The following is a 19,598-nucleotide window of genomic DNA, read 5'->3' on the forward strand; positions in this document are numbered from 1 at the left end:
CGCGCATATGAGTAGATATTCATGTTGTAGTCAGCTGAGTGTTGAAATTCAATGCAGATCCCCCATGGACACTAAGTGTTTGGGGTTCACTACATATTTTTCTTATTATCTACATGTCAGAATTAAATCTTTTTAATCAGTAGAAAGTCCCTCTATTCAGCCATTGAAAAGTTAAGCAAAGATTTGTCGAGATTGGATTGATACTATACTTCAATTAAAATTCCTTGGGTATTAGTTGATTCCATTCACCTTAATGGAAACCTGCAAAAATGTTTTGATTCAGTGGCCTTTGTTAACATTTTACAGGAAAGTGAATTTGATAGTTATACCAGAGAGTTATTGTCTTAGTGGTCTTATCCTCCTAATTACATACTGATGCAAAGTATACCGTTGCTGTGTTATCAGGTTTGCACTGGAGCAAAAAGTGAACAGCAATGTGAACTCGCAGCTAGAAAGGTATTGCCTAGCTTTATTTCCTTTCATACATATCAGAGGTGAAAGGTTCAGAAATTGTAAATGTTTTCTACTTTCATTATGCTCTTATATCCAGAAGCTTGCCTTTCCTGCAAAATTCATGTTGGGGAACGTAGTAATTTCAAAAAATTTCTACGCACACGCAAGATCATGATGATGCATAGCAACGAGAGGGGAGAGTATGATCTACGTAACCTTGTAGACCGACAGCGGAAGCGTTTAGCACAACACGGTTGATGTAGTCGTATGTCTTCACGGCCCGACCGATCAAGCACCGAAACTACGACACCTCTGAGTTCTAGCACACGTTCAGCTCGATGGCGATCCCCGGACTACGATCCAGCAAAGTGTCGGGGAAGAATTCCGTCAGCACGACGGCGTGGTGACGATCTTGATGTTCTACCGTCGCAGGGCTTCGCCTAAGCACCGCTACAATATTATCGAGGATTATGGTGGAAGGGGGCACCGCACACGGTTAAGAAAACGATCACGTGGATCAACTTCTGTGTCTATGGGGTGCCCCCTGCCCTCGTATATAAAGGAGCAAGGGGGAGGAGGCCGGCCCTAGGAGGGGCGTGTAACACCCTCGATGCGACTATATCTCCCACGTGTTGAGGCACGACTTAGAGGTATAATCGCATTGAAGGCATATGTCGCAAGTTAGGCAATCTTCACAACATCCCATGTAATATAGATAATAAAAGGGGAGATAACATAGTTGGCTTACACTCGCCACGTCAATCAAGTACATAAATAACATTACATCATCCAAACGCTCATGGCCCGACTACGACGCCAAAATAAAAGAACAACCCAACATGCGACACGGTCCCGATCACCCCCAACTGGGCACCACTACTGATCATCAGGAAAGGAAACATAGTATCGTTGAGAGTCCTCGTCGAACTCCCACTTGAGCTCAAGCGCGTCACCTGGAGCGGAATCGTCAGGTCCTGCATCTGGTTTAATAGTAATCTGTGAGCCACAGGGACTCAGCAATCTCGCACCCTCGCGATCAAGACTATTTAAGCTTAAAAGGAAAGCAAGGTAAATATGTGGAGCTGCAGCAAGCGACTAGCATGAATGGTGGCTATCCTGCTCGCAAAAGAGAGCGAGAAGAGAAGGCAAAGCGTGAACGCATAACTAGAGGGCAATCCTGCGGCAAGCATTACTCCAACACCGTGTCCACTTTCCGGACTCCGCCGAGAAGGGGCCATCACGGTAACTCACACCGTTGATTCATTTTAATTAAGTTAAGGTTCAAGTTATCTACAACCGGACATCAACAAATTCCCATCAGCCCATAACCGCGGGCACGGCTTTCGAAAGTTCAAATCCCTGCAGGGGAGTCCCAACTTAGCCCATGACAAGCTCTCACGGTCAACGAAGGAATAGACCTCCTCCCGAGACGTTCCGATCAGACTCGGTATCTCGGTTCTTCAAGACACTTCGACAGGTTAAAACAAGACCAGCAACACCGCCCGAATGTGCCGACAAATCCCGATAGGAGCTGCACATATCTCTTTCTCAGGGCACACTCAGATTGTCTTAGGTACGGGTAGGCCAGCCCAGAGTTGCCCCTGGTGGCCATCGGCAGCTGACAGGTGGACCAACACTCAGAGGAGCACTGGCCCGGGGGGGGGGGGTTTAAAATAAGATGACCCTCGGGCTCCGGAAACCCAAGGGAAAAGAGGCTAGGTGGCAAATGGTAAAACCAAGGTTGGGCGTTGCTGGAAAATCTTTAATCAAGGCGAACTATCAAGGGGTTCCCATTATAACCCAACCGCGTAAGGAACGCAAAATCCGGGAACATAACACCGATATGACGAAAACTAAGGCGGCAAGAGTGGAACAAAACACTAGGCGAGAGTACGAGCCTTCCACCCTTTACCAAGTATATAGATGCATTAAGATAACAAGATAATATAATGATATCCCAACAAGTAAATAATGTTCCAACAAGGAACGGCCTCCAATCTTCACCTGCAACTAGTAACGCTATAAGAGGGGCTGAGCAAAGCGGTAACATAGCCAATCAACGGTTTGCTAGGACATGGTGGGTTAGAGGTTTGACATGGCAATTGGGAGGCTTGAAAGCAAGTGGTAGGCATCGTAGCATTGGCATAGCAAAAGAGCGAGCATCTAGCAAAGCAAAGATAGTAGTGATTTCGAGGGTATGATCATCTTGCCTGCAAAGTTGTCAGAGTTGACTGGATCATCGAAAGCAAACTCAACGGGCTCCTCGTTAGCGAACTCGTCTCCCGGCTCTACCCAAACAAGACAATCAAGCAAACGGAACACAATCAACCATATGAAAAGCTCAAACAATATGATGCAAGGATGGCATGCTATGCGGGATGCGATGCGGGATGCATATGCAAGATTTGACAAGGAATGCATGAATCTGGCCTCAATTTCGAAATCCAAGTATTCCACTGGAAAGATGAGATGAAATCGCTTGAAAACGATATAAAGAACGCCGGAATCGGAGCTACGGTTTGGAAATGGCAAGCGATTCAATTATGACACCGGTCTGCGATTTACAGCAAGTAGCCATCTAAATGCAATGAGATGAACATGCTACAGCACCCAAACATGGCAACAAAATACATGGCAGGGGTGCATTCAAGATGCTTAACAAAAGTCTAGCACTGAGCTACGGCCAATTCATCCATTAACAGGTTCAAACAAGCATGGCAAAAATGCATATGATAAACAGATCTCAAACTTGGTGAAATTAACACTTGTCTGGAATTTCAGATCAGATAGCACTCTTCGGAGCAACAAAACTACAAGCTACAGGACCTGGAAATGGCAAAGTAAAGCATGGCATGGAGCTACTCAAAGAGCTTAACAAAAGTACCTTAGTGACCTTGAGCCAAAAGGGATCAGAAAATACAATTGCAAGCATGTGAATATGGCAAAAACATAATCAGATCACAGACTTAGTGAAAACTGGAGCATGCTGAAACAGATATCAAGTAGGCATGTTTACGAGCTCGATGCACTCACTACGGAGCAACACATGACAAGCTAAGCATACACCCATCAAGAATACACAAAATTCAAGCTAGACATGACAAGAACAATAGCATAGCATGCACGGATCAACTACAACATCCCCGGCAAAATTGCTATCAAGTAGACAATCTGCCCAGATTCACGAAGTAGCAAAAGTAGAGCTCGATTGACTCAAGCTAGGTTGCTCCATAATTACAAACAAAGACATGGATGGATAGAGCACTACAAGATTAACAAAACATCCTTACCGATCATCCTCAAAAGAGGCACGGATCACTAGAAAACAACATGAACATATGACATCATGAGAAAAACAGATCAAGGACTTAGTGGAATTGCTGTCCCTGAAATCAGCATTACCAAGTGCCTCACTTTGCAAGCTTGTGCTAGTCACCACACACATCACAAAAATACATGGGTTGCACCTCTGGAAAGATGGCAAAACCCTTAACAAAACACATGTAGAGCTCATGGGCATATCATGCACACAATAAACATGGCAAAAATGACATATATCTAAATGAAGCAGCAGATCTGACAATTATCTCAAGTAGCACTCTTCTAACAGCATTTCGGGAATCAAGATGAACTCAAATGAAAATTATGCAATGGAATGAAATGATGTGCTCTCTGAGGCGAACAATTTGATATGCTATAAGCCCAAAACGGAGCTACGGATGCAAAGTTATAGCACGATGAACAGGGCAACATGAACTAGGGTTTTGGGAGAAAGTCAACCCGAGTTTGGATCTAGATCTGAGATCTGCACGGTTCCCGATGCGGCTCGCCGGAGTATTGTTCGCTGGCGGGGAGGAAGCTCGCCGGAGCACGACGGGGAGGCGGGGGCCGGTGTGGGCGCGGCCGACGACGAGGCTGGGAGGCGCGGCGGCGGCGGTGAGGCTCCGGTGGCGGAGCTCACCGGACGGGAGGCCGGCGCGGCGGCGCGGCGATCCGGCGTCGAAGGAGCCTGCCGGCTCGGGCGGGAAAGGGCAGGCGCGGGCGGCGCGGAGGGCAACGGGCCCGGGGGCCGGACGCGGGCTCTCCGAGCCGCGGCAGGTGGCGACGGCGGGGCGACACGTGGCGCGCAGCTAGTGGACCGGGGCGGCGGCGCGAAGTGTCCGGCCAGATACGGACATGTCCGGCGCGGCGCGAAGCAATTTTTAGGGTTTCGGGGGAAGGAGAAGGAGATTTTTCGGGGGTGTCTTTAAATAGGCATAGATGGAGTTAGGAGAGTCCAAATGAGGTGCGATTTTCGGCCACGCGATCGTGATCGAACGCTCTAGATGACGGAGAGGGTTTTGGGCCAACTTGGAGGGGTGTTGGGCTGCAACACACACGAGGCCTTTTCGGTCCCTCGGTTAACCGTTGGAGCATCAAACGAAGTCCAAATGGTACGAAACTTGACATGCGGTTTACCGGTAGTAAACCAAGGCCGCTTGGCAAGTCTCGGTCCAATCCGGAAATGTTTAATCCCCACACACGAAAGAAATGTAGAATTGACCACCGGAGGAGAACGGAGCGCCGGAATGCAAAACGGACAACGGGGAAAATGCTCGGATGCATGAGATGAACACGTATGCAAATGCATTGCACATGATGACATGATATGAGATGCATGACAACGATAACAACACACGGAGACAAAGACCCGAACCCGAGAAAATAAAATAACTTAACGCCGGAAACGGCAAGAGTTGGAATACGTATTGGGAAAGTCATATCCGGGGTGTTACAGGGCGCGCCAGGGAGTAGGTTTCCTCCTTTCCTAGTCCAACTAGGAGAAGGGCGGAAAGGGGGGAAGAGGGGAAGGAAGGGAGAGAGGGGGCGCGCCCCAAACCCCTTGTCCAATTCGGACTGGGCTTGGGAGGGGCGCGCGCCACCTCCTGGTCCTTTCCACTAAGGCCCATTAAGGCCCATTGCTTCTTCCTCGTATTCCCGTAACTCCCCGGTACCTCCGAAAATACCCGAATCACTCGGAACCTTTCCGATGTCCGAATATAGTCGTCCAATATATCGATTTTTACGTCTCGACCATTTCAAGACTCCTCGTCATGTCCCCGATCTCATCCGGGACTTCGAACTCCTTCGGTACATCAAAACTCATAAACTCATAATATAACTGTCATCGAAACCTTAAGCGTGCGGACCCTACGGGTTCGAGAAATATGTAGACATGACCGAGACACGTCTCCGGTCAATAACCAATAGCGGAACCTGGATGCTCATATTGGCTCCCACATATTCTACGAAGATCTTTATCGGTCAGACCGCATAACAACATACGTTGTTCCCTTTGTCATCGGTATGTTACTTGCCTGAGATTCGATCGTCGGTATCTTAATACCTAGTTCAATCTCGTTACCGGCAAGTCTCTTTACTCGTTCTGTAATACATCATCTCGCAACTAACTCATTAGTTGCAATGCTTGCAAGGCTTATGTGATGTGCATTACCGAGAGGGCCCAAAGATACCTCTCCGAACATCGGAGTGACAAATCCTAATCTCAAAATACGCCAACCCAACATGTACCTTTGGAGACACCTGTAGAGCTCCTTTATAATCACCCAGTTACGTTGTGACGTTTGGTAGCACACAAAGTGTTCCTCCGGCAAACGGGAGTTGCATAATCTCATAGTCATAAGAACATGTATAAGTCATGAAGAAAGCAATAGCAACATACTAAACGATCGAGTGCTAAGCTAACGGAATGGGTCAAGTCAATCACATCATTCTTCTAATGATGTGATCCCGTTAATCAAATAACAACTCTTTTGTTTATGGTTAGGAAACATAACCATCTTCGATTAACGAGCTAGTAAAGTAGAGGCATACTAGTGACACTCTGTTTGTCTATGTATTCACACATGTATTATGTTTCCGGTTAATACAATTCTAGCATGAATAATAAACATTTATCATGATATAAGGAAATAAATAATAACTTTATTATTGCCTCTAGGGCATATTTCCTTCAATTCAAACTTTGAACTGAAATAAAACTTTGCTTTTTGGGAACCATGTGATCAAGTTAGATGAGATACCACGTGATGAGGTTACATATAATGAAATACATGATAGTGTACTGATATGAACAGGGCTTTGCGTTTATTGATCAAGTGAAAATGAGATGAATAAGCATCAATCTTGATGAGTCATGATCTTATTAGCAGTTTAAGAAATAAAAGGGAAAAGGAAATTACTATATATATATTGACTTTTTTAGAGCGAGTGAAAAAATAGTGCTGATAAAATATACAAACCATATGCCCACCTTTTAGTGCATGTTTGTCATGGTTTACTCAGGCATATGAAAATGAAGATGTGCGTTGCATGTGAAAACTTTCTTTGGAAGTATCTTTTTTTGTGTGTGGCCGTGGATTCTGGATAAGCATCACACTGATTCAAAACATTCTTTCAGGTCAAATATTTGACGATGTTTTCTTCTCCCAACCTGGCAAGGTATTGTACTACCTACATGCATCACTGGAAGGTGTGATTTTGCTGTCGATGGTTCTACTTGGTACTGATTGACATACATACATTGTTGGAACGTGAAACATGTAGTCAAGGAACAATCTTTGCAACGAACAAAAGTGCATATATAGAGTGCACCCTTTCCATTCTGGTGCATTAAATATAGGTTCTTAACAGATGTCTCTTTGTCATAATGTAGATATTTGAACATGCGATGGCTGTATGATATATGTGTAAGTTGTGTTCAAATAATACCTCGCTGTCTGGGGATCAGCCCCGGCTCAGGGTTCCTGAAGGGGATCGTCGCCGGATCATGGACGTGACCTCAAAGGGTTCAGCGGCGGATCAGGGGATCGGCGTGCGGCTCCAGAAGGGGATCGCCGCCTCCATCCTGAATGTGATCGGCGGTGGGTTCTAAACGGATCGGCGACGTCTCCTCAAGCGGATCTTGATGTGCGAGGGCGGCAGCGAGGGGATGGAGGGCGGCCGCGAACGAGGGCAGTGAGTCGGGCGTAGTCAGGCGTGCGAGTGGAGGGCAGGAGAGTCGTGCGTGCGATTGGTTTAGGGTTTTTTTCGCTGGTTAATTTTTGTATGTTTTTTTTCGTTGGTTAATTTTCGTAGGTTCTTTTTCCTTCGCTTGTAGATGGGTGCGACGGGAGGTGCGGCCCTGTACTGCATGGGGGCATCGAGACATGTTTTTTTGGTTTGACGCGGCCAACAGTGAGGTGGGATGAGGGACGAAAAAAAATCATGATAGGTGGGACAAAAATTAACCGCGGAGACTACCAACTGAGACATTAGGAGTAGAGATCCCTACTAAAATGGATAAAATAAAGGACTGATACTACAGATGTAGGCATTCTTCATCTCTACTAAAATATATTCTTCATCATGTGGTTATTCACCTGTAATAAATCACCCCTGCATACCTATCTGCTTTTCTTCTGTCACAACTCACATTCATAAGCAGTCTTACTTCTTAGGCGAGCTCTGTCTTTTACTATTATCTTTATCTGCATTTTTTCTTGACTCGGCACATTTACTTTTTTCGGTTATACCTTTGTACTACACTGAATCTAGGAAATATAAAGTAGGTGAATGATGTGTTTATTCCTGTGTATACTATTTGACCTTCAATTATGTTTGTGTATACTATTTGACCTTCAATTATGTTTGCTTTCAGGAGTAAGAAGTTAGTTGGAGTGAGAAGTGAGACAAGTACCATGAGCTCAAGTGATCCATTCACCAAGCTGGTAAATGCATAAACTTCAAAAAAATCATCTCAATAAGGTATGCAAGTAATTTATTTTGGGTGTTTGAATTGCCACATTTTGGGTTTTGTTTTCAGTCCATTATATATTCTAGGGACAAACTTCATCTCATTTCTTAGACCAAATAATATTTAACTACAGGATCAGATTCGCGTAAAGTAATTTGCAATGTTTATTCGATTTTGTGCATGACAAGGGGCAAGTAGAATTTTTTTTCTGTATGCACTTAGCAAGATTAAAATAACAGGCACAAAGTGAATCAAGTGTGTTCAACAAGCAATTTAAAAGTGAAAGTAGATAAACAACTTACTGATCCACATAGAAGAGTGCCGAGTATTGAGATTTGATTTTCCGCATTGCAATGGTCCGCTATGGTCCTGCAGTAATATGTGTATGACAGCAAAAGGATCTTCAAATCAGTATGTACACTTAACTTATCCATTATAATTCGATATATTATATGAGATAACTTGAACATCTTTAGAAACCAGTGTGAAAAAAATATAGCAGCCAAATCGCATTACAATACTATTACGTGTGGATTTTCATATGCACATTCCCATACGCTACAAACTTGATTAGAGCCGAAAGCAAGGAAATGCACATCACAGTTGCAATGACGCTAGGAGAAGCCTCTCCACATCTGTATGTTGAGAGACTTGAGCTATTAATTTTGCAGGCACTCCACACAAGCACATGCATGTTAAGTGAGGGTATACGTTATCATTTTGGGTATGATCGAATGGAAATACATGTTCATGTCATCCTTTGATCTACTGATCCAAATCATCCTGCAAAGCTCATGCATAATGGTTTAGGGAATAAGGTATAGATGCTCAAAGGACAAGATTGATAGCTAACAAATAGTTGATGCTTACAATTAGCCTGTGGTCCCCTCCTCCAACATGTGTTTCCTGTTTGAGCGTTGTGAAAGGTCAGGAGGTCCAGGCAGGTCAAGGCGATGGCGACCTTTGACTTTGGAAATGCAAACCCCCTCTCGGTGGCCCTCTCCACAATATCATCCAACATATTAACGTTTAGCTGACAGAAAGGAACTATACACATTTAGCTAGGAAATCTAGGAACAAGAAAATAGACCGGTCGGCATGTATGATTAAGGATAAAGAATGCACTAACTTTCAAACTGTTTTGATGCCTGACCATATATATTGTCAACATGGAAATTCTGGTTTCTGAAATCAGTTTCCTTGCTCAGTAGAACACCTATTATGAAATCTGTTTGTTCTAGAGCCGAGTGCAGACATCACTTTTGTTAACCGTGATGCTATAATACTCGGGAAAATTGTGTTATTAGGAAATTGGTCAAGGCATATAGCTCCATCTATGCTCCCACAGACATAAGATGATGAGACTATTATAAACAAATTCATCTTGTTTTCTGCAGTTCTGAGAGGTATATATATAGTGTTACTATTCATCACCCAGGGGACAGAATAAGTTATTCTTCACCCGAGGTAATCTTACGATCATTTCATAATTAAATTATGTTTTGAATTTAAATAGTTACATTCCTATTGATTCACTACGTAAAATTTGACATAAGAAAATAAAAATATATGTCATAAGACAAGAATTTTTGCAGTTTATGTGTATTTTAGATTATATTTTTACGTTTGTAATTTTACATAACATAAAATATTTTTTACGGCGATTATATATTTTCTTACGGTCTCTTTTTGCGTCGGAAATAAGAGAAAACTTACGGAACGTAAAATTACGGTGCATTGATGGTAAAATAGAGAGGGGTGAAGAATAACTATTCCTCATCCAGGATGACGAATAGCGCGACCCTATATATATATATGAAAATGGTTGTATATTTCTGAGAGTACACACTCCCGCTCTTCATATATGATGGATATCAAGGAATCCATGAGGATTCACAACTTTGAGAATAGTATGGTTTTTTTAGAAACCATGGTTTCAAAAACTATAGTATCCCTAATACCAAGTCATTTTTTTTAATATTTGACAAGGACAATGCTACACCTACATAAACTAATCTACGTACCTTACGTAATGTGCAACGTGGACATTTTAGAATGGGTATAGGGGGATTGAGGGGCCCACCCTCTAAAAATCAAGGGGGAGGAGGGGGGGAGTAATATTGTTAGGCAGTTTACGTTACTTTTTATAGCCTCGTTTGTGGATGGAGCATTGTCCATTTGACAAAGGGGTATTGAGTATTGACCTCTTTTTTGTAAACCAAAACAAACTTAGAAAAACTCTGTCACGGGTGTCCCGCCGCGCATCGCCGGCCGGGTGCTCCGAGCACCATCTCTCCCCTTTCAAGGGTCCTTGCAAGATTCTAGAGAGGAAAAACATGAGACCATAGGACAACTGAAGATGGCCATCCTTTGCCTGATTCCTTATGGCTCAGGTCAATTAACAAGCAGGCTTATGCCTTACCTAAGGACGGATTGGATGGAGAGTGGTGTTGCCTGTTCAATTTGTATTCGGTATAGTGGATTCTAAAAACATGAAAGCATTACCAAACAAGAACCATGGCATATCTTTCTCATGGCGGTCGTGTGTGGATGGCATGACAACTACGACAGTGATGGCTATGTCGATTCTCTTCTTTATATATTTTTTACCGAACAAGTGAGCATATGGAGGGAGAAAGAAGCATCATGGTGCCTCACCACACAGTTCATTTCTTTTTTAAGCCCTGACCGTAGAACAATCGTTTTACGGTAATTTTATTAATAAAATAATAAAAAAACAGTTACAAGAAAGAAACAAACAGTTACGGTAATTTTTTGCAAAGAGAGCCTTGGTTCAGTGGTTGTAGTTGGGCATGCGGTTGTGCAGCCTAACGACCCGAGTTTAATTTCTAGAATTGACAGATGATGCACAGGGGTTTTTCCTAATTTATTGAGGATCAAGTTTGGTATGTGGTGAAACCACTCATCCCAAAATATCTTGATACTCATTTTTAAAAAAAATCTGAGGACCATGTTTATTTTGGTACTCATACTAAAATGGCCGTATGCATCCTTAGTCGGTGCAGAGGCCGGGGAAGTGAAATTCTCCTCCAATTTTAAGAGTTGACTTCTCCTCCCGACTCCTCCCGACCCCGTGCGGCCGCCGCTGGGTCGTACCGGGCGGCCACATCCCGACCTCCCCTCGACTCCTCGTGCACCCTCCTCCTTTCGCCGCCGCCGGCAACGTCGCTGGGCGAAGGCCCCGTGGTGCGGCGGCGGCAGACCTCCTCTGTCGTCCCGAGATCTGAGGCGGCGGCGGCCCGATTTGGATCTTCCTCCCGACGAGGATGGCGGGCAGCGGCGGCCGGGGCGCGGCGGGGGGTTTGGCTGCAGCCGGCGGAGTAGTACGAGATGGCGGCAGCAGCGGCCGGGGCGCGTCCCGGGCTCGATCTAGGACCTTCGGGTCTAGGCGGGCGGCTGCCGTTACGTCCTCAAACTGCTGCATCTCATCGGATTCGGCGACGACTCGCTGAAGCACTCCGGGTCTGCATCGCATCACGAGGACTATGGCGGTGGTGGTCATCTCCTACGTCGGAGGTGGTCGACCTGAGACTGAATGATCGGATCTCGAGATTTGTAATCTAGTCCCGGCTGCGAGTCGGGGAGACATAGTTGCCGGTGAAAATCGAGCCGATGGTGGACGATGGCGGCGTTCTGCGCCGTTACCTTGATGAAGGCATCATTCTGTAACTATTGTCGACCCACTCGTGCTGCTCTGGGGGAAAACCCTAGGATCTGGTTTTTCAGATCGGACGATGGCGGCACTGCGGTGTCGTTTCTCTCTTAGGAGTATCGTTTGTGGAGCAGCGCTGGAAGTCAGAGGCAGGAGGTGGAGCGGCTTCGTCTTGACGGAGCTTCGGTGGAGATGTCAAGTCATGCCTGACCGACAGGTGCTACGCTTTGTCATGCCTGGTCGGCAGGTGCTACGCACGACAGATCTTCCAAGGACTTCAAGCTGTGTCGGCTGGTGGTACTTGGCAGCATGGCGCTGAGGTGTATCAGTGGCGACCGCGACGTGCTCAGCTGTTTGCGCGCAGGGAGGAGGTGCCGTTGGGCGCCGTGGTGGCGTCGACGATAGCTAGACCGAGCAAGGTTGATGCATTAGTACAGTTCTGAAGATAGAGCGGTGGCAGTTGGCGGCGGCGGCCTCTGAAAGCACGCCAAACCAGTGTGTGCCCCAGACCCGGCAAGTGGCTAGGTTGGGGTCTCAGGTCTTAGATGTTAGACTTGGTTGCGATGTCTGTTTGGTATTAGGCCCAGGCTATCTGCGCCCTCTTCATCAACTGGATAGGTGTAGCGACAGTTTGTTGCTTAGACGGCGACTTTAATCTTACTGTTGTATAACTTTGTAAGGTCTTGTGAGAATAATTAATAAAGTGGCCGTATGCATCACTCAGATGCAGAGCCCGGTGGTCATTCTCCTTTTCTAAGAAAAAAAATATTACCACATAGTTCATTTCATATCGAAAACTGAAAACTGTAACATTTTCAAAGCCAAATACTCCCTCTATCCCATAATATAAGTGTCAGAAAACGTCTTACATTATGAAATAGAGGCGAGCAGTTTAATAACAACTATGAGCCAAGTACATGTCAGCGCAACCAAGCAACAGATAATATTCAGATTTGGTGGATTTGAGCAGAAGAGCTCGAGCAAACAAGAGAAAGAAAAGGCCATACGACAACTTCATTCAATCTTCAGATTTGGTAGCTATATAGAGACTCAAAAGGGCACAGACATGCTGATGGTACTGATTTTCTAGCTAACTGAAGTCCAACTTCCTTTGCCGAAGTCCACTACTTTCAACTTGATGTCACAGATCAGCGAGCCCGCTTCTTCCAGTTTCAATCAAAAGCCATCCATCGTATCCAGTGATCTCATCCTTGAAAGATTCGGAATGTACCAAAGCTCAGAGGGCCAAAACACCGCATGGTCCGGTCTAAAGCCCGGGAAAGCACGCTCAGACGTCTGGCTCGTAGTAGCCGGAAATGGGGAACAGTGGGTCGTCCTTCGATCCGGATTCATCGACTCGGAATCAGATTCGGGAACGAGGGTCGATTCGGTAAGATTTAATGCGGATTCGGCGTTTCTGCAGCTGGATCGTCGATTCAGATTCGGCGACTCGACAATATTGGTTCTTGAATCGATCGAGTAAGCAAAAGATCAGCCATATCAATCACAAACTCCTCGTTTTACTCTCTGCCCCGTTCTTTTCCACTTCCCTAAATAACTCCTCGTTCTGCTCTCCAATTACTCCAAGGCTGCTAATAAATTTTTCATTGGGAAGGAGATGATTTATTTTAGTCTTCATGGATCGACGATGCAGCCAGTTCCCGTTCCTCGTTCCCACCGTACCGGAAACATGGCAACTATGGTCTGGCTTTCCAAGTCGTAAACCCTCACACCACTCCAGCCACGAAGACCGAAATTGTCGTGGTGTTTCAGCCGAGGCGTGCTGAAGTAGACGCAGTTGGGCCTGAGCTCCGGAAACTCCCCGACGGGCAGGCACGCCGAGTGGTTCAACCCGACGAACACCGCGTGACCCCGCAGGGCCGTCGAGGAGCTCAGGGCGACCAGCCTGCGCTCTTCGACGTCGACCTGGAGCACCTCCACCTTGATCTCTCTCGGGTGTTGAGTGCGTCGAAGGGTTCGTGTATCTGCAGGAGGCGGCCGCAGGGCGTGGAGACCAGGAACCTGGTGAGGACCCTCCTACGCCTCCTGTCCCCGTCGGCGATGATCGCCTCCCCCCTCGGTTCGCCAGGCCCGCAAAGATCCCACGCCTCGACCACTTCGCGCAGCGTCACCGTGTAGAATCTTCCGCCGTGGTGGACGCAATCGGCATACCGGTCGTCTCCCCCCGTCGGGGAGAGCCGCGGCGAGTCTCCAGCGGCCCTTTCTTGCTCTTGTGAAGGAGAAGCAGTTGGCATCATAGTGGATGGCTACGGCAGTGTAGTCACCACCATGAGCTGATGGATCGCATGACAGCGCCACCTTCTGGTAGAACCATGTGCCAAGGTCTCGTGCACCGGGCTGGCTAGGCTCATGCTGATGGTATTTCCCAAAACGATAGCCCACGACGCCTCCGTCGGCGTCGTAGACCCCCTCCACTCTAGATCGGTGATGGGCGGGAGAGGGATCATCGCGAAGGTGAAGGGGTGGTAGAGCACGAGGTTGGAGAGCTGAGTGAATTGCAAAAAACATCGGCACTTCAGGCTAGGTTTGCAGGAACCACACATATACGAAATTATGCCAAAAAACACTAATTTTTTCACAATTTTTTGCAAAAAACACTAGTTGCTCGTTTGGACCGTTTTAAGTGTGTTTATGACAGGGGGCCCGCATCCGTCGACGTGGCAGCACTGTTCACACGGCAACGCCGTTAGACGACGTTACACGCCGTTGGCGCACCGGTTCGAGCCGGACCGCTTAGTCTTCGAGCCGTTCCCCGCCCGGTCCTCTCCCTCTCTTTTCCTCCCCCGTACTCTCTCCTCTCAGTCATGGCGACGACTGGCGGCGCAGGCGGCGACTGCGGCGGGTCTGCTGGTGTTGGAGACGATGGTCCATCGGTGGGAGATATATGCGGGAGCTCAAACCCTAGCTGGCCGTTGGATACGAGCAGCCCCAGCCACAACCCCCAGTACTGTCTCAAATTTGCGGCGGCAAGATCTTGGGCCAGGGCAGTGAAGGAGAATCTGACGGAGAGCCACCGGATTGCCTCGTCATTCGGCGGCATCTAGTGAGTTTCCTCTTCCCTCTTCCCTTTTCCTGTAGATCGATTCTAGGGTTATGGTTAGGTTTTTTGGCATTGTTAATTGGTGCTCTCTTAATTGTGATTTAGTTGTGGTTGATTTGTAGTTAACAGAGTAGCTAGTTGACAGAGTAGTTAACAGAGTAGCTAGTTGATGACGTAGTCAGCACAGTAGTTAGCAGGGTACTGTACTTGGAGATCAGTTTGCATTGGTTTGACAGTGAAGTTGACTGGTTTTCAGAACTTGGCAGTGGTTTTCAGAAGGTGTTTGTTGTTTTCAGAGTGTACTGTACTGTATTGTAGCAATCATAATGTTGATTACTCTGTTTTTAGTGCTCTGTTTTAGGAATTATGCATTTTTAACAGTACATTAGTGCTCTGTTTTAGTGCTTTGTTAATTAAACTATTTTATTTATTTGTGTGTAGTTTTAACGATGATGTTTGGGAAGTTAGAATGCACTTCCATGACAGAAACAACTTGGAGAGATCAGTTTGCATTTCAGACATAACATATTATAATTTGGTTGCCCTAATAGAGACAGAGGGATATGGGCTTAATGATTTCATGTATTTTGTGAGGGATCCTGGTGTGGGGATTACAGGAATGGATGAAATTTGTGATTATGATAAGGTGGATGAAATGCTTGACCATATTGCTAACAATGATCAGCACGTAGTGAACTTGACAGTGGTTAGGGGCACTGATCCAAGACCTGCAGATTTGAACTCAGGCTATCTGGTTGAGGAGCAGGTTCCTTTGAGCCATATAGGAGAGAACCCTGTGTATGTAGTAAATCCTTCTGGTGTTCTCTTAAGATCACCACCAAAAAGTATAATACAGAGTCAGCCAGAGCCATTGCAGTTCTACACTACACAGCATAACACAAACCATGATCTGGATACAAATGCTGTCATGGACCAATGCAATGCAGCAGATCAGGATGAACTGGAGACATTAATGGAGTTGAAGAGGACAACAAAGATTGCCAAATTTAGGAAACATAAGATTGCAGCTAAGCATGTAAATAAGGTTAAGCAGAAGCTACCAATTCTTCTAACTGAAGATGATTTAGATCTGGATGCAGATGAGGACTATCTTCAGAGGCTTAATGAGATGAGGAAGCAAAGAGAGGATCCACTCATTCATTTTGATGGAGACACTGATGTGGATGAAGTGTATGAGGAAGATGAGGAAGGGCAACATGTGGAGGTGGAGAAAGAGGAGCAGGTGGAGCAAGATGAGCAGGTGGAGCAGCAAGAGGTGCCTACAAAGAAGAAGAAAGCTAGAAAAGGGCCAACAGAGAGGTCACATTCTAGTTTGGAACAGAGATTTGAGGATGTTTAGGCACCATCATCAGATGAGGAGCCAGATCTTGGTGTTTTGAAGCAGGAATATGATGATGGAGCTGGGGAAGTACAATTTATTATGCCCAATGGAAGGAAGAGCAGACCAGTTAGATCTTTGCCAAGGATCTGGTACAGTGAGGAGAGAGAGAACCAGAGGAGCATTTTTGCAGAAAACTTTGTTTCCTCAATGTGTATTAGTTTAGGAGAGCAATTCAGACATTGCACATAACTCAGAATAGGAATTATGAGTTCCACAGAAACTGCAATGACAACATCATAATTGTGTGCACAAATGCAAAATGCCCTTTCTTTATTGTAGCTTCTGTTGTTGCAAATGAGACTACTTTTTGCATAAGGAAGGCAAATTTTGTGCACACATGCCCAGCAGTAGGAGAGAGCACCAAGGTCACTGCAAAATGGGTTGCACACCAGTGTGAGGCAATGATGAGAGTTGATATTGGCACACCAGTCACCACAATAATGCAGACACTGAAGAAGAAATATGGAATATAGATGTCCACCCATATGGCCTACAGGGCTAGGAAGCAAGCATTGAAGGTTGTCCAAGGAGATTAGAGAGGACAATACACTAGAATAAGAGATTATTTGCAGGCTGTGTTGGATACAAACCCGGGCTCTAGATGTATTGTTACTACTAGGCATGTACCAGAGCACCCAAGCAAAAACCCTAGGTTTCGTGGCCTCTTTTTCTGTCTAGGTGCTTGCAGAGAAGGGTTTTTGAATGGATGCAGACCATTCATAGGTACATTTCATTTACTAAGTTGTGAATTGTGTATGTGCTCACATTACATACACCATGTTCTCACAATTGTCAGCTTTGCAGGGGTAGATGTGTGACGCCCCCAGTTTGACCGTACACTAATCATACATGCAAACATGTACGATCAAGATCAGGGACTCACGGGAAGATATCACAACACAACTCTACAAATAAAATAAGTCATACAAGCATCATATTACAAGCCAGGGGCCTCGAGGGCTCGAATACAAGAGCTCGATCATAGACGAGTCAGCGGAAGCAACAAAATCTGAGTACAGACATAAGTTAAACAAGTTTGCCTTAAGAAGGCTAGCACAAACTGGGATACAGATCGAAAGAGGCGCAGGCCTCCTGCCTGGGATCCTCCTAAACTACTCCTGGTCATCGTCAGCGGGCTGCACGTAATAGTAGGCACCTCCCGAGTAGTAGTAGTCATCATCAACGGTGGCGTCTGGCTCCTGAACTCCAACGTCTGGTCGCAGCAATCGGATATAGGAAAGGGGAAAGGGGGAGAAAAGCAACTATGAGTACTCATCCAAAGTACTCGCAAGCAATGAGCTACACTACATATGTATGCATTGGTATCAAATGGATTAAGGGTATCATATGTGGACTGAACTGCAGAATGCCGGAATAAGAGGGGGATAGCTAGTCCTATCGAAGACTATGCTTCTGGTAACCTTCATCTTGCAGCAGGAGAAAAGAGTAGATGGTAAGTTCACCAAGTAGCATCGTGTAGCATAACCCTAACCAATGATCCTCCCCTCGTCGCCCTGTGAGAGAGCGACCACCGGTTGTATCTAGCACTTGGAAGGGTGTGTTTTATTAAGTATCCGGTTCTATTGTCATAAGGTCAAGGTACAACTTCAAGTCGTCATGTTACCGAAGATCACGGCTATTCGAATAGATTAACTTCCCTGCAGGGGTGCACCACATAACCCAATATGCTCGATCCCATTTGGTCGGACACACTTTTCTGGGTCATGCCCGACCTCGGAAGATCAACACGTCGCAGTCCTACCTAGGCACAATAGAGAGGTCAGCACGCCGGTCTAAATCCTATGGCGCAGGTGTAACACCCCGCCCGGATGTAATTTCCCAATTTGTACTCCAACTCTTGCCGTTTCCGGCGTTAAGTTATATTTATTTCTCGGGTTCGGGTTTTGTCTCCGTGTGTTGTTGTTTGTCATGCATCTCATATCATGTCATCATGTGCATTGCATTTGCATACGTGTTCGTCTCATGCATTCGAGCATTTTCCCCGTTGTCCGTTTTGCATTCCGGCGCTTCGTTCTCCTCCGGTGGTCATTTCTAGCTTTCTTTCGTGTGTGGGGATTAAACATTTCCGGATTGGACCGAGACTTGCCAAGCGGCCTTGGTTTACTACCGGTAGACCGCCTGTCAAGTTTCGTATCATTTGGACTTCGTTTGATACTCCAACGGTTAACCGAGGGACCGACCGAAAAGGCCTCGTGTGTGTTGCAGCCCAACACCCCTCCAATTTGGCCCAAAACCCACCTAACTCTGCTCCATCATCTAGAGCGTTCGATCACGATCACGTGGCCGAAAACCGCACCTCATTTGGACTCTCCTAGCTCCCTCTATGCCTATAAATAGGTCCTCCTCGAAAATTCCGGATCCCCCTCTTCCCAAAACCCTAAATCCCAGATCCGCGCCGGCCGGACACGTCCGCCCCGGCCGGACGCGTCCGCTCCGCCGCCGCCAGCCACCCCGCACTCGCCACGTGGCAAGCCGCCGCCGTCTCCGCCCGCGGCCCGGCCGGCCCACAACCGGCCCCCGCCAGCCTGAGGCCGCCGCCGCCCGCGCCCTTCGCCCGCCGCCGTCGCCCTCCACACCGGCGCCGCGCCGCCGCGGTCCGCCCCGCCGCCGCCGTCGCCACCTCGTCGCCTGGGCCGCCGCAGCTGCCGTCGCCGCCCCGAGCCGCCGCAGGAGCTCGCCGGCGTCGCCCCTAGCTCCGGCCGGCCCCAACTCCGGCCACCGCGGGCCCCTGCGCCACCGCCCCCGCCGGCCGCCGTCCTCGTCTCCGTCGAATCCTCCGCCGTGAACAGTGCCCGCCGCCGCCTCGGATTGCGCGCCGGTCAAACCCTAGATATGAGGGTTGTTTTTTTCTAAGTCCCTGATATTTTCAGTCCAAGTGCCCCTGTTCGTAGCTCCGTAACTTTGCATCCGCAGCTCCGATTCATGCATATAGCATATCAAAATGTTCATCTCAGAGAGTAAATCATTTCATTCCATTGCATCATTTTCATTTGAGCTCATCTTGGTGCCCGAAATGCTGTTAGAAGAGGGTTACTTGAGTTAATTGTCAGATCTGCTACTCCGTTTAGGCTTTTGTCATTTTTGCCATGATTAGTGTGTGCATGATATGCCCGTGAGTTCTACATGTGTTTTGTTAAGGGTTTTGTCATCTTTCCATAGGTGTAACCCATATATTTTTGTGATGTGTGTGGAG

General features: G+C 46.7%; 1 protein-coding gene and 1 long non-coding RNA gene across 3 annotated transcripts; both read left to right on the plus strand.

The window, feature by feature from the left end:
- The first annotated feature begins 6 nt into the window (after positions 1 to 6).
- Positions 7 to 7,179, plus strand: LOC125518490. The gene is made up of 2 exons (XR_007288021.1): positions 7 to 456; positions 6,914 to 7,179. It is a non-coding gene; the product is annotated as an uncharacterized LOC125518490 (long non-coding RNA).
- Positions 7,180 to 12,274: 5,095 nt separating this feature from the next.
- Positions 12,275 to 17,336, plus strand: LOC125518489. Of its 2 annotated transcripts, XR_007288020.1 has the most exons (3): positions 12,275 to 14,985; positions 15,424 to 17,107; positions 17,189 to 17,336. XR_007288020.1 is itself a non-coding variant. In XM_048683317.1 (2 exons), the coding sequence occupies exons 1-2, from the start codon at positions 14,747 to 14,749 to the stop codon at positions 16,340 to 16,342; spliced, it is 1,158 nt and encodes a 385-aa protein (XP_048539274.1). In that variant the 5' UTR covers positions 12,275 to 14,746; the 3' UTR covers positions 16,343 to 17,336. The 2 variants fall into 2 exon arrangements, 1 of the variants encoding a protein (XP_048539274.1); XM_048683317.1 differs by having other exon boundaries at positions 15,424 to 17,336.
- The last annotated feature ends 2,262 nt before the right edge of the window (positions 17,337 to 19,598 follow it).

The sequence above is a fragment of the Triticum urartu genome, chromosome 7 (assembly GCF_003073215.2).
Source record: "Triticum urartu cultivar G1812 chromosome 7, Tu2.1, whole genome shotgun sequence".
Classification (NCBI taxonomy): Eukaryota; Viridiplantae; Streptophyta; class Magnoliopsida; order Poales; family Poaceae; genus Triticum; species Triticum urartu.

Bases quoted from the DNA above. Each gene is read 5' to 3' on its own strand.
- LOC125518489 (XM_048683317.1), top strand. From the start codon at position 14,747: ATGGCGACGACTGGCGGCGCAGGCGGCGACTGCGGCGGGTCTGCTGGT. The intron at 14,986-15,423 runs GTGAGTTTCCTC...ATTTGTGTGTAG, and splicing joins TCGTCATTCGGCGGCATCTA to TTTTAACGATGATGTTTGGG.